Below are 14,941 nucleotides of genomic sequence, written 5' to 3' on the forward strand. Positions count from 1 at the left end.
CCGATGTAAAAATAGGTTTTATTCTGGAGTTTTCACACCTCAAGTATAATAAAGCATCACAAACATACTGCACTTTGGTATACAAACGTGACTGCACCAAAAATAAGTGTCAGACTGCATGAGAATACTTATGAATACTGAAACCACTAAGAGTCACATGAACTAACCACTCATCTGACAAAACAGCAATTACAGTCAACAACATCTCAACAAACACGTGAGCAACACACCGATGGCATTACAGTGTTTACGTATCGTAAAACCATTGAAAAGTTTGCATTAAATCTAACATTTATTAGAGAAAGCACTGTATGCTGAATGCTACAGTTACACCATTTCATAACAAAACAATAATGTCAATAATTATAGTGTGGCTATCTGTATGTTATGAGGTTAACATAATGAGGCATGGGAGTGACTATGAAGGGACACTGTAATTTGTGCAGGCACTTCAATGTATGCGGTTGGAAGGTCCTCGAGTTAAAATTTTACAGTGTAAATCGATGGATGACAGTTTAAAGGAAAAAGAAGAAGGCTTTTTGCTGGTATGGTTACAGGGAGCAATCACTGCATATGAACCATGAAGCATTTCTATCCTGATGTAGGTGCTCTCTCCTTGTTAAAATACTCCTTTTCTTTCTTTAACCTGTCAACCATCTCCATTTTTACACACATCTCTGAAGACCAATGTGCAATGCTGCCAATGCCCCTGTCGTAAAGCAGTTTAAAGTCTTATGAATATGATCAGAGCATAGATTGAATCCTGCATTTTACATGAAACACTGTGTGGTATACCTTTAGTTTATTTGCTATTACAATGCAGCAATCTGTCACAGAACTGAGCAAAAACAAAGAGCTAACAGAGAACCTCAGCAGGTTAACGGTCAGCAGTGTGTCCTACTGGTATTAGGTCAGTACATCAAACTGACACGTGGATTTGTACACAGTATAGCCGACTTGCACTTTATCACAAAAATATTTTGCCAGTCTATACAATGCGCTTAGGCACCATTACTATTCAGTACGAAGAACTTAATCAACCAGGGCTTTTCAGTCACTATTTTCTAATGCCAATATTATTTTCAAACAGTTCACAGTTTACATCACTTGGCTGAGTCAAAACAGACTTATTACACGAGGAACACTCGTGTTAAAATACATAACCTGTGTTTTAACCTCGAGGTGGATGTTAACATTGGAGAGAAGCTTGGCCTGTGAGTTTGTACAGTCTGCTCAGACAAAACCAACATACCTCAACGCCACACACTACGCATGAGTATTCAGCTGTGTGCAAAACACAACTGAATACTCAGACCAAAAAAGTACATTTAACAACATAAATGAGTATCTAATGATTTTATACTGCACATATTTTCTTAAGTATTCATATAACACTTAAGCAAAAGTGTTCATTTTATGGGATACATTCTTCATAAGACCATTCCTTAAGGAGTGTTGACGAGAGGCTTTTCAAAACAGTTGAATACAAAATAACATGAATTTAAAGAAATAAATATTAGGTGACACGATTTATCAAACAAATGAAAGGCTGGAGTGGATGTTAAAAGGTTGTCTGCCTACATTTTTTTTAATATATAACTTTAATGTATTTTCCCTTCAGAAAATCTCAATTTTAGTTAATCGGTCTTTGTTTGTCTCTAACAGAAAGGCTCTCCTCTTTAGTCCTCTGCTCTGCTAGATGTCTTATACTGGGTATTAATGAGAAGAGGAAAACTGACCAGAGCCTTATTTATAAGGTGGACAAAGGCAATACACAAATACATACTGGATATTACTAAATGTTATGAAATTGAGGTAATTTCTTGCAAGCTTGCAAGAATACTAGAAGACGGGGTACAAGTAAAGAATGGAGTTTGTGCGCGCTAACTGAAGACAGCTATATATCAGAAATGTACACAACAAAAATGACATCAGATTAGTCATTATTAGATTACAGATACAGTGAAACAATAAGCTCTTAAAATTGATGGGAAAAAATTCATGAAATTTGCTAAAAACCTTCAGGAGTGGCCCAAATGTCCCTGCAGACTTTGGTTTATAATGCAGCATAACATCATTTACCTGTCCTTATATATACTTTATGCAAATTTAGTGCCGAGTTTTCGCTGGAGCAGCATGGAAAATAGATGTAACCACTGCCCATTTCCACCACCAGGTGGCCATCTGGCTTTGTGCAGGTTTCTACATGATGCACATAATGGAGAAGTTTAATTTAAAATGAGAATGCCCTTCTCTTCACTTTCCACTTTGACTGTTCACAGATCCAATAAGACTGGTTTGGTGAAAATGTAGCAGCATGGCTACTGTGGTCTATTTTTAAGCATATGTTTAAAGTAAGGCAATCTTACAAAATCTGTGATTAGGTATAAAGCAGAAAAAAAGGAAGAGAAGGCCATTATGACATGAGCCACAGTGAGTGTGCCCTATTTCTAGATGGACTTGGGGCTAAAGTTGACACCTGGCCAATCATAGGTGTCCGGCAGGAAAGATTCATAATCGGTCTTCCAGACAGTAGCCCGCACAAAGGCGTCCTTGTCCACTGGCTCAGGGTAGTGGAACGCCATGCCTTTAGCATAGAGATACTCCACCACCTTTAGTGGGAAAGAGAAAATTTATCACTAACCAAAAGTAAGAGGTGACGCAGGAACAACAAGACAACTTTGACCAAAAGTAGAACAGTGTTTGAGAGGTTATGTTATGGTTTGTCTGGATGCAGGGCATGAATTTATTTTTCAAAAATCCGCTGAACACAGAGATTATTACTTGGAGACTGTTAATATGTAAACTGACCTTGACAATAACCAAAATTTAAACTGGAGGAGGCTTACCTTGACAGCCATCTGGATAGAGACCTCCCTGATGTTGGACAGAGGAGGGTAGAGTCTGCCTTCTGCGAGCTCTTTATCCGTCAGCTGCTCTGCAAGTGTCTGAAAGGAACATAAGATTGCTTTTACAATAAAGAATAATATCTAGGTTACAAGAAACAGACAAAACTACTACTACTGTTTGTCTACCCACACTAGTCATGTGCTTTTGGCCAGTTGTAATTACAAAATTAATCAAACCCCTTCTAGTACTATTAACACCATGCAAATCACAGTGTTTCTGACACTGAACAGTAACAAAAACACTGGCAACAAAGCACAGTGTGATCATCTGTTGCACTGATCAGTGTTAATATATCAAATGCAGCCCAGCAAAGAGAAGCTCTTCATCTGTTATGCCAGTCTAGAAAGAGAGGGAAGAGGAGACATCAAAGGGTTAAACACAGCTGTGATGAGCATATAGGGAATATAGAATAGAAGAATAGAATGCCTTTATTGTCACTATACAGATGTACAATGAGATACAGAGCATCTCCTACTCAGTGCAAACATGCTGGGGGGGGTCAGTTCTGCAGCACTATATACATATGAACAGTATTAACAGAGAAAAAATATATAAAATGTAACAATATACAAACCAGTGTAAAAAAGTAAATGTGTAATAAATAGTGTTATGTATATATGGATGGATATAAGGGTGGTTATGGCCTTTGGGAAGAAACTGTATGAAGAATATGCATACATGAAAGAGTCAGCAAGACAATACAGGATGGAGTGAGGGAACAGGTAAAGATGAACTTAAAGAACAGGTAGAAAAATACTTAGTAGTGTCTTCAGACCTTGGCTGCCTCTAAGAAAACCGTGTCACTGATGTGTCTCACTCCACTCAGGATCACAGCCAGGCCCACGCCTGAAATGCATGAAGACCAATTACAACATACTGCATTCAAATTTGCATGTTGTAATGCAATTCATACCATCTTAAGAGTGCTGCATTTAATGTAAATAATGAATAATCAAATTTTTTTTTTCCTCTCACCTGGAAAAATGTAAGCGTTGTTCCCTTGTCCTGGTGTAAGGACGCGACCATCGCTCAGAGTCACTGGACCGAAAGGGCTGCCGCTCGCAAAAAGACATCTTCCCTGTGACAAACAGAAACAAAGCTTGAGAGGTGATGAGGACAAAAAACACAATTTGAATGCATAACTTAAGAGTTTGTCAAAAAAGACAAAAAACAGAAAAAAAGTTAAGCCTAGAAAAAAATGTGTACATCTGTCAGAGTGTAGGCCTCCTCTGCTGTGCACTCTGCTTTATTGGTTGGGTTGCTCAGGGCAAAGATGATTGGCCGTTCATTCAGGGTTCCCATGGCCTTGATGACATCATGGGTAAACAGACGTCCAGCTCCTGCCACACCTGAAAAAAAAAAAAAAAAAAAGGAGAGACTGATCTATTATTACTGTTTAAAGAAGGTCTGAAATAAGACTACAACCTTTTTGTAACTGACTACAGTTTATTGTTTATATTAACAAACAATATTTTAATCAAATAGATATTTGTATAATTCTTTCTGGTTGGCAAGCAGTGCTACAAGGCTACAATTACATGAATACAAAAAAAATTAAAGGTCCACACCAATGATAGCTGTAGGTTTGATGGCATTGACAGCATCTAGGAAGCTCTGTACATCCCCTGGACTCTCATGGATAAATGCTTCCTGGTTAGAGTCCGTTTCCTGCTGTCTGCCCTGGAGTCACATGTGACACAATAGACACAATTACTAATCAACACTTGTTCAGTGAAAATGCTGTTGACTGTTTAGACCGTGGACCGGCCAGGAAAGTAGACAAAATTGTATAATTTTCTTATTATCAATTCCTGTGTCACACACTTACCTTTACAAGTAAGCCATCTTTATCATACATCCAGATTTTCTTCCTGGCCTCAGCTTGGGTCATCCCCGTCTCCATCATGGCCATCACAATCAGATTGGCAATTCCAAGGGCAGCCTACCAAATAATAAATAAAAAAATGAATAAACAATAAAATAAAAACACACGAAAAGTTTTACACAAAGAAAACATGAACGATTATTCTCTAAATAGACAATGGAGCAACTCCTTAGGTTTTTTGTTCTGTTTGTGGTCAGTCGGGAACAGTATGCTTCTTCCAATTGTGCCTTTTTTGCCATTTTCAAATATGTGACTTTCATATAGCAAAGTCAAGAGAACTAAACAAAAAACAAAGAAAATCTTGAGAAGTTCAATTGATTAAAAGGATGAATATCAGCTTACCTCTCCTGCTCCCAGGAACAGCACCCGGTGTTCAGTGATGGGTTTGCCAACTGCTCTCTGAGCTGCTAACAGACCGGCAAGAGCTACAGACGCAGTGCCTGAAAACATGTAGACAAACAGAAGAGTAAATAATTGAGTCTCTGCCTCAAAGACATCCAAATGCTCACGATAATTTGTCTAAAATCGCAAAGGTTTTCAAACAAAACAACTCATGAATGCATCTTATTTCAGCATCACTCATAACAGATGATTTTTGAAATGCTCCAGCACTAACTTAACTCACAATACTACAATAAAAATTTACATTGAGTTTCAGGTGGACTCTAATAAAGCAGCGATCCTTTTCTAAACAGCTCCAGTAACTTAACAATTAAGGCTGTAAGCCATTTTTATGGATGGGCCTAAACTTGCAAATCTTCTAGAACTGTTCTTAGGAAATACTCTGATCTGTAAATGCTGCTAAACTTTGAGCCTTTGAGTCAGCTGGAAAAACATATAAACATAAAACTGTAAGTTAAGCACTTTGTGTGGTGCAACCTGAATGTGAATTAGGACGACAGAGTCATACAACAAGGTAGCCATTATCTGCACATATTTAACAACAGTAGTCTCAAAGTGCTGTGTCAGGGATTATGTGTGAACCTTGGATGTCATCGTTGAAGGTGCAGTACTTCTCCCTGTACTTTCTAAGGAAGCGGAACGCGTTGTGGTTCCCAAAGTCTTCAAACTGGATCAGCGTGTCCTGCCCGTATTTGTCCACAACAGCTTCCATGAACTCATCAATGAGATCATCATATGCTTGGGAGCGATCTCGCTTCTGGTACAGCCCCATGTAAAACGGATCCTTAAGGAGAGTCTGATGGGAGGACAAGGGCAAGCATGAGAAGCCAAAGTAAACACAGTTATTATATTTCTCTTCTCTCACACATGCAATAAACAGAAAGAAGAAAAAAAAACAACACCTAGCCTTCCTACCTCATTATCCGTCCCAACGTCGATCACCACAGGCAAACATTTCTCAGGTCTGATGCCAGCACAGGCAGTGTACAGGCAAAGTTTCCCAACAGGTATTCCCATTCCATAAACACCCAGGTCCCCTAATCCCAAGATACGCTCTCCATCAGTTACTACTACTACCTACACAAAGAAGAGATGGAGGAAGCACATTAGTTGGAAAACTGAAGATTAAAATTTGCACGAGCACATATTTATAAGCAACTGTCATATCTTTATGACATATTTTTATACTTTTCTCCAATGTAATATCTGAAAAGGTTTTACTATAGTGAGGATTTTGAGACTTACTGCAACATTAGTGTCCGGCCAGTTGTCGAGGATGGAGCGGATATGTCCTCTGTCCAGAATGGAGATAAACAGGCCTCTAGAAAGATAAACAGGATGACAGTTTAGCTATTGCAGCAATCGTGATAAAATCATAACTTTAACTAAGCAGAAAAAGAAAATGCATCTTCAGCATAAAACCACTTTTTAACATTAGTAAGGTGACGCAAATTTATGCTATTCCTTATGTGCATAAGATTCAAGACGCCTGCTGTCAAAAATAAAACATGTCTAAAGCAGGTCCCCCTTCACTCGGTAAGGTCTCAAAGGTCTCGCCTGAAAGGAGCCTCTGTCCTAATTTTAGAAGAATCAATAGGATCTTGCATACATAACATTCCTGCTCCTTTATACTGAAGATAAGAGCTGTGTTAGCCATATTTGGATAGATACGTAGATGCTGACAATCTCAGACATGAACACAGTATTATTTGTCCTTGTTAGGATATAGCCTTCAGAACTGGCTGTCGATATGCTGTGTCAAGACATGTAGCAATCTCTCTTCTCTTCCATATCAAGCTTTTCTGCACACCTCTGCAAAACTTTCTCCCAGTGCAAACCTGGCGGTGTAGGACTGGAGCAACAAAACCTACATTAAAAACTCAAATTATCTGCTAAGGCCTTACTTTGGTCTTCTAAAGATATGTCCATACTGCGTACAGGCAAGCCCTACAGTGGGAGTGTAAACAATCGGCATCAGCGCCTCTATGTCTTCCATCAACACCCTATAGAAAAGCTTCTCATTCCTTTCCTGGATGCCCATCAGGTAGATGTACCTGTATGGAAAAAGAAAAGTTAAGCTGTGTACAGGAAGACAAATGCTCGGTTTTTATTTAAAAACATGTTTACGCAGTACAACAAGAAAAATGCATCCCTACTTCTCCAGGGGATCGTGCAGCTTTTTGAGATTTTTCTGAAAGCGCAGGGCCTGAATTTCCTGAGTCTCCACTTTGGGAGGCAGCAGACCATGTATCCCCAAAATCTGACGCTCCTGCAGGGAAAAGGCCATACCCTGTGGAGGAACACAAAACATGACATTTTAGTTTCTTCAGCTCTGCCTCTCTTTTTCTGACTGCCACCGTCTCCAAACCACACACAGCAGGTCTCACCACCATCTTGGAAACCTTCCCTTTCACTCTTACTGCTATCCTTCTGTCACAAATCACCTCTGACCCTTGCCTCCACCCGCTCCACCCTGCCTGCACTCTCATGAATAATATGAGGGGTATTTGTAATGTGTGTGGCCAGGGTTGTTTTTATTCTTCAGACTACTTAAAGAAATTGGAAGAAAACTTGTCTGAGAGTTCAGCCTGTATTATAGAATAAAAAGTGGCCCTGTGTTTATAAGACATGTTTATATAAATTTGCACATGCTTCAATAAATTGTTCCACCTAGTTCCCATTTTTCTAGCAAAATATTAAGAAATAATGGGTGAGTCCAGATTTTTGCACACTACTGTATATTGTGTCTATTATGTCAATCTCTACTTGGGACACTAAAAGTACTAACGCAACACTTCCTGTAACCGTCTGACATCAAAATCTGCTGTAGCCATTTGTTAACAGGACCGTTTTTGTGAAATTTACAGGCAAACCATAAAAAACAGGACTTCTCCTGCGACCTGTCGTTGGGGGCAGGGCTTTATTTGTTTATGTCAACCATCCCCCTACTCATGACTAAAGCATACCACAGTTTTGTCTTGTTCTTTATAAAGTATAGCAGTTTCTGGACTAACTGTTCATGTACTGTAATGTAGTTTGTTTAGACAGTGCACTGCCTCATTATGGGACTTTTAACTGAGTTTACCTTTTCAGCGTTTACAAAAATAAATTCAGGCTGAGTGAATGAAGAAAAACCAAACGAAAGCAATTTGCAGCAGGACAAAGACGAACGGAAAGTGGGGGTAGTAGTGGAGGAGGAGGAGGAGTAGCCTCAAAGAAACCAATGAAGACCACTGTGGGCTGAAACACCCCAATTTTTAAATGAGAGGATGGGGGAGGTGAGAGGTAGATGCACTGTGTTTGCATGTCCCTGCAGTGTACAACAGCATGTGTGCATGCATTTACAAGCCCCTATCTGACTGAAATATGGGCGTAACAAAGAGGCCGCCATGCCTGGGGCTGCAGAAGGGGGCTGATTATTTTGTCAGTATGATGAATGCTGGGGCTCCCCTCGAAAAATGCTGAGTCATGCTGATAGAGCATTTCACTTCACACAGCTCTACCAATCAGTTCCTTTCAGCGCAATGCCACATGCTGCAAACATCTTAATCTAGCATTTGTCCTTTTGCATAAAATTGAAAGTAACATTTTTGTAAGATTTCAGCAGCTGAGCACTTCCCTATGAAAGACCATCTTGAGCGACCCGATAATTAGCACTTCAGAAATGCAATTTCAACACTTCTAAGACAGGAATATACTGGATAAAGGTATTAATACATTCTGTACAGTGAACACTTGTCCTGCACAGCTCATACCTACATTTAGGGCGAAGGAATTTGAGATCCTAGCCCTTTTAACAGAGTCATACCAGACTATATTTCAAACACAGTGACCTTTTACTGCTACAGTACACTGCTGATGCAAGTCACATCAAGTACTGCTCTTATATTTTTATATTTGTAATCTAGAACTAGCTGGTATGCTCTCGTTTAGAAACTGAGACTTTGAGACTTTGAATGCAAGAAGAATTTCAAGAGTTTACCTTAAATTTAAAGGGGAAAAAAACGCTCCACCAAACCCTGGAATTAGGTTGTGCCTCTTTCTTGAGTGCAAGTACATAAACTCAATTTGTAGAGAATTATTATAATACCATCCATCCATCCTCATCCGCTTTATTATAATACATTAATTTTAATTTGAGCAAATAAAAAAATGCATTTTAAAGTTTTATATGATGCTGTTTACTTATTATCTCAGTTATGTATGTGAGTGTCCTTTTCCTGGACGCCTGCAAACTCTCGGACTCCCACTCAGGATTTTTAATGGGTGCCAATTACAGTCATTTTGGCCATGCCTTTAACTTTAGATAACAGTGTGCCATATAATGTCTGGCAGTGTGGTTGCTAGTTGTATTGTGAGTTAGTCAGGGAGGATGGGAGTCCTGACAGACCTGAAAGCAGCTCTATAGGCCTTTTATATCAGTGTTTTTCTATATACAGTTTTCATTGCAAGCCTGCTTTTACAAACCATTATTAAATCAAGTATGGAGCTATGCAGGAGCTCAAAAAACTGGCTGAAAAAACAGTAGTTGAAATCACAGTTTGTGGGACCAATTGTCAGCGGTCTGTGTCCAGTTTGCATGTAGGTTGGAATTTCTATATTTATCCGGTATGGGCTAAATTTAGCACAAGGTCAAATCACCTCAAGCAGCAAAATGTTCATGTTACAAATATCATTTGTAACTCTCAGTAGCTGGAAACCTCCTGAAAAATCAGACCCTACAAACCAAATGCTTCACAGACTCATTTCAATTCAGCAAATACACGACACTTCAGTTGTCTCACTTGTATGCGCACTGCTAGATACCCTGCTGTGAACACTTTAAAACTGACGGCGAAACTTCACAAATACCTTAAAGAAAAATTCAGAGAGCAGCCAAATAACCATGTGCTGGAAAGGCATTGACAGACAGGCACCATTCACCATAAATAATCAATAGCTACAGATGTGGGAATACAAATAACTGAAGCATAAACTTCTTTTACAACTTTTATATTTTGGTTGCAGACTACTAAAAATGGTTATGTCAGTTTATATCAGTCACACTGCAAACAAGCTTAGCTCCCCACTTTTCTTTGTCTGAGATATAAACAGATATTGGCATCTGCAGTGGGATAGAGTATGGTATTTAAAAGTGTGGGAAATATGCAGGCCTAAAATTTAAAACCTTACATTATAACCACTGTTATGACATGTCTCAGTAAATTTCTACCCATTTCTGGACACTGTAACCAAACAATAACATTTCAACAATTCATTATAGTCATTTTCTGTCCAGGCACACAGAGAAAAATAATTCTTCTTCACATAATGACATAATTAACATTGATCAAGACAAAAACGAGCTGACATCACCGTGTCTTAAAATCCCAACACAAGGTAGGTCCACCTACTTTGTTGGTGCGAGGGCTGAGCATGAGGGGCTTGCCCTTTTCTTTGGTGTGGACCCATCTGCAAAGAGAGACGCACGGCCTCAGAGACCAGGTTGTCCTTAATCTGGACAACATGGTAGACAGTCACTGGTGTGGGAGGTCCACTGGTGCTTTCTAGAAGATCCACTGGTTTCTAAGGGAGACAAGACAGGGAAAGATGAAAAAATACTGACCATGTGCAAATGATTTGCACAACCTGGCTGTAGAAATGATTATAGCTTTACTGACAAAAATATTGATGTGCAGCACAGGGATTACATCACCATGGTGACACATTTCAGATTTTAAGTTGTTAAGTCTTAACTGTCTCCATGGTGCATTACAATTTGGGCTTTTTGGCAGGTTAGAGTCAAAGACTTAATATTATTCTTGTTTCTGACAGTCAAACCGTGCAGTGCACTGTTACCAAAGCCTTTTAATATGACAGTATCAGATTATCACATCTTAATACGACATAAAGCTAACCGCAGTCAGTGCTGTCAGCTTACAGACACACACACTTATTCACAGTAGCCAACGAATCCTCTTTGTGTGCATGGACAGCACTTGAGGATTACAAATGCTGGAAGCAGTGGCCAACATTAATCTGGACGTGGCCTGAAGTGATTTAGTGTGCACTCTAAGAAACAAAGCTTTGACAGATTGTCATAATCCCTTTTGTGATGAGCTCTGCATGAAGACACAGAACAAGATAAATCGCTATGGCATCATCCAGCAATGGACCGATGGGAAAGACAGGCAAACAACAGGGATCACATGACAGAAAGCAAGACTCCAACTAATAACTGCAGAAATTACCTGGCACATGGACTGCAAACAAGAAGGAATGCAAAGATTTTCACTACTTTTAAACTAAAGCAGACGAAAAAAACAGTAAAGAACTTGGAAAGAAAGCGATTGGACTTCTTTAAATTTTGTGAAGATGTTCAAAGACATGTAAACCACCTCTTACAAATTTTTCGTATCTAGCAAAATTCCTGTTAGCCTTCCTTAATGTCAGAGGAAATGCAATTTGACAGCATTGCAGTTTCTATATCAGTTCCTTTTAAATAAGCAGTCAAGGCTTGCATTTCTGCAAAAACATACTGAACTGAAATGCAAGACACACAAGGAAACCATAGCTGATGATTAGGAATAAGGATAGACAAAGTGTATTTTTCCATTGCAATTTAATCCCAGTGAGGCTTGAAATAGAATTTGTATTCATTTCTTGGCCTGGAACAACATGCAGCTGAGCTCAGCTGGCAAAAGAACAAAGTTGGTGTCAGTTAATGTGACAAAAGGCAATCATGTGTGCGGTCAGTATTATCCTGCCCCTTTCCTTTACTTGTTCATCCACATTTTATCATAGTTAAAAATTACCAACACAAAATGAAGTTGTATTAAGCTAAACAAATATTAAAAATACAATATCACATGTGTTCAACTATGCTACGCTGATGAGCAGCTATATCAAAACAAGAAAACAACTGAAAAGCAAATTAGCCTATCCTTTTCTGATCAACAAATCCAGGGGAAGTACTTCACACTGAATTATGTATTCCTCTATTTTACCATAATAAGCGATAAGATAAGAGATAAGATAAAACTTTATTAATCCCTTGGGTGGGTTCCTCTGGGAAATTCAGTTTCCAAAAGCACAGCACCGACAGAAGTTACAGAGCGTGAGCAGAATATTATATATACACACATATATAAATACAGAGACATATATAAATAAAATATACGAAGGGGATAAATAGAATAAATAGGAATAAAAATACAAGTGAATTGCACATTTCAAGTATATGTCTGGATTAAGGAAACAACAAGTGCGGCCAGCTGGACGAGATGCTGCTTAGAAAGCAGCATTAAAGCGGCAGACTGTATAAGCAGCTCCAACAACCAGCAGACATTTTAATGATCTGTCGATTTGATATCAAAGAGGAAGCCGTCTCGATGCAGCGTCTGTGAAATTACAGTCTTTGTGACTCAATCTGTACAAAGATATTTTCTTGTCCACAGGTTAGGTTTGCAACCTCTTTTTGAAGCAAAAAAGGCCCGGCTAATGGGAAGGATAATGTTTGATGCGGTGTAGATACTAAATTATTTTTCCCATTTCTAGTCGCTCTTGATTTTCAGCTTGTTTAGAAAATCAAACGCGCCTCAACGGCCTCTAGTTGCTTGTTTGGTACTTTTGATGTCTGCCAGCAAACAAGGTAATCTTTGTACATGTGCCAGCTTTGTATCATTATTGTAACACAGAGCATGAATGCACACTATTACAGCCAGAAAGTGCTTGGGACTTTTTGTAGGAGTAATTGTCTGCAAACAGAGTATGAATGGAGACGAGAAACCCGCCTATAATTATGCACTTGGACTGCTCTAAATGGGAATCAAAATGATAGCAAAATTGTGCTGAGATCAGAAAGTGTACAGTATGAGCTCACCAGTGCCACAGCTAGATACAGATGCTCTGTAAGTTTAGAAACCATAACTTAGAAACGTTTAATTAAATGCCATTCAAAATCAGGCATCTCACTTGCCATCTGTCTTCCTGTGGAGTACTGGTAATTTAATTTCTTTGTAAACAGGTGAGACAAATAAGGCAGTACAATCTAAACTGCTAATAAATCTTTTCTTAATGGTTCTGGAATAATAACTGGTGCATACAACAACTGTGTTAACTAAACCAGTCATAATGTAATAACATACATTCAATCCACTCTCTTGTGCACACTGGGCACCTTTTTTCAAGCTTTGAATCTCACCCATATGCATGATGTTAAGTGTAAACCTTTTATGGTCTCACATAATCAGGGTAAAGTGGTTTGAAGACAGATGATACTTTAGGTTATTAGTTTCCTCAACTGACCAGACACAGACTTAACACAGCTGTTAGGTGTGGCCTTACTAACAGGTTATTGTTCTCAGTCTCTCTCACTCACCTTGTCAGTGTGTCTGATCACTGAACGTAAAAAAATCCACCTGTGGAGGTTAAATATTAGCAGAACCTGCATTCTTTTCTTGCAATAAAAGGCAAGGAAATACTCAACTGTCCCAAGCTTTAACACTAAAGGGAATGAGAAGATAGTTGGAGGCATGTTACTCCTAAATGTGACCTTATAACATGTTGGAGATCTTTCAAAAACAAAAAACAAAAAAACAAAACAAAACCCAAAACTGATATCCGCCAGCAAGCCATTAGCCACACAACCACAGCAGCTACAAGCTAACCTTTTGCTAGCTTTAAGTTAAAATAAATCAGAGGGTGTCGTCATTTCAACACCTTTGTCACCGAAGTCTTAATGTCTGAAGCTGCTAAACGGATTACGCACACCGACACTAGGCACTTTTCATTCAAATGACTTAGCTAAATGCTGTCACTTACTCATCACAACCCTGCTTGTTGCCATCTCTCTTGGCTCAGTAAGTAGGAAGTTATCAAATGACACAGACTTTCTACAATTTAGAGAACAACGACTCCGCTTACCTGCTCTTAAGTAATATAATACTGCCGTTCAATGTCGGTTAAGCACAACTCTTATGATGTTCGCTGTGCCTAACGTCTGTGGACTGACCCTGGGATTTGTCTGCCTGCCAGCACACATACACCAGAGTGAAGTGGAAGTCGCGAGGAGACGACACGCTGTAGAAGAACCCGGCCGCTCGACCAATCAGATGCTGGGGTTCCCCTCTCGATTACCGTAAATACTCCAACACGCGCATTTTATTTTGCGCATGTTATTATGTCATATTACTAGCTTATCCTAAGCTATGGTACTATATTGAGTAGAAAATTTGTTTGTGGCTATGTGGTGCGTGTGTGGTTTACGTATTTATCTAAGAAGCAAAACATCTCTGTTCAGTCTTAGGAGAAGACATCTCTTTTGGGATGTGTCAGGAAGTGCATCCAGGGTAAAGTCTGCCAAATCAGACATGAAGTATCTACCATATATTTATTTGAAGGCTACACAGAAACTGGTAGATGATGATGAACTGAGTTTAATAGTGCCTATGCTCTGAGTAAACACTCATTGCTCCCTTAAAGTAACCTACAATAATATTAACAACAGATGTAAGGATATTGCTTGAGGGCTTAACAGGAGAATGCAAAAAGATCACGAAAGGCATATTTATATATTTATCTGAAAGCAACAAAAATGGAATGTATATTTATTGCTATGATTTAATGAATGATAATGATAAATGTAGATTGTACAAAAGAACTGACAGTGTCTTTCAGTCAATATGTATGCTGATGTTGTTTTTAACACGCTATTTCATACAAGAGAATGCATTTACATTTTAAATGCAATCAAATCAAAATGTA

The 14,941-nt window shown here is 38.9% G+C and overlaps 1 protein-coding gene across 1 annotated transcript; it reads right to left on the reverse strand.

Moving 5' to 3' along the window:
- On the reverse strand, positions 1–14,237 carry me2 (malic enzyme 2, NAD(+)-dependent, mitochondrial). Its single transcript, XM_031750763.2, has 15 exons — positions 14,102–14,237; positions 10,591–10,762; positions 7,354–7,487; positions 7,102–7,251; positions 6,443–6,518; positions 6,113–6,274; positions 5,780–5,993; positions 5,138–5,235; positions 4,739–4,852; positions 4,479–4,590; positions 4,117–4,259; positions 3,886–3,988; positions 3,686–3,756; positions 2,850–2,948; positions 1–2,612 (listed from the first exon to the last, which is right to left on the reverse strand). Exons 2-15 carry the CDS (start codon positions 10,702–10,704, stop codon positions 2,451–2,453), a joined length of 1,752 nt encoding a protein of 583 aa, XP_031606623.1. The 5' UTR covers positions 10,705–10,762; positions 14,102–14,237; the 3' UTR covers positions 1–2,450.
- Between the last annotated feature and the right edge of the window lie 704 nt (positions 14,238–14,941).

This window comes from Oreochromis aureus, linkage group 12 (genome assembly GCF_013358895.1).
Source record: "Oreochromis aureus strain Israel breed Guangdong linkage group 12, ZZ_aureus, whole genome shotgun sequence".
Classification (NCBI taxonomy): Eukaryota; Metazoa; Chordata; class Actinopteri; order Cichliformes; family Cichlidae; genus Oreochromis; species Oreochromis aureus.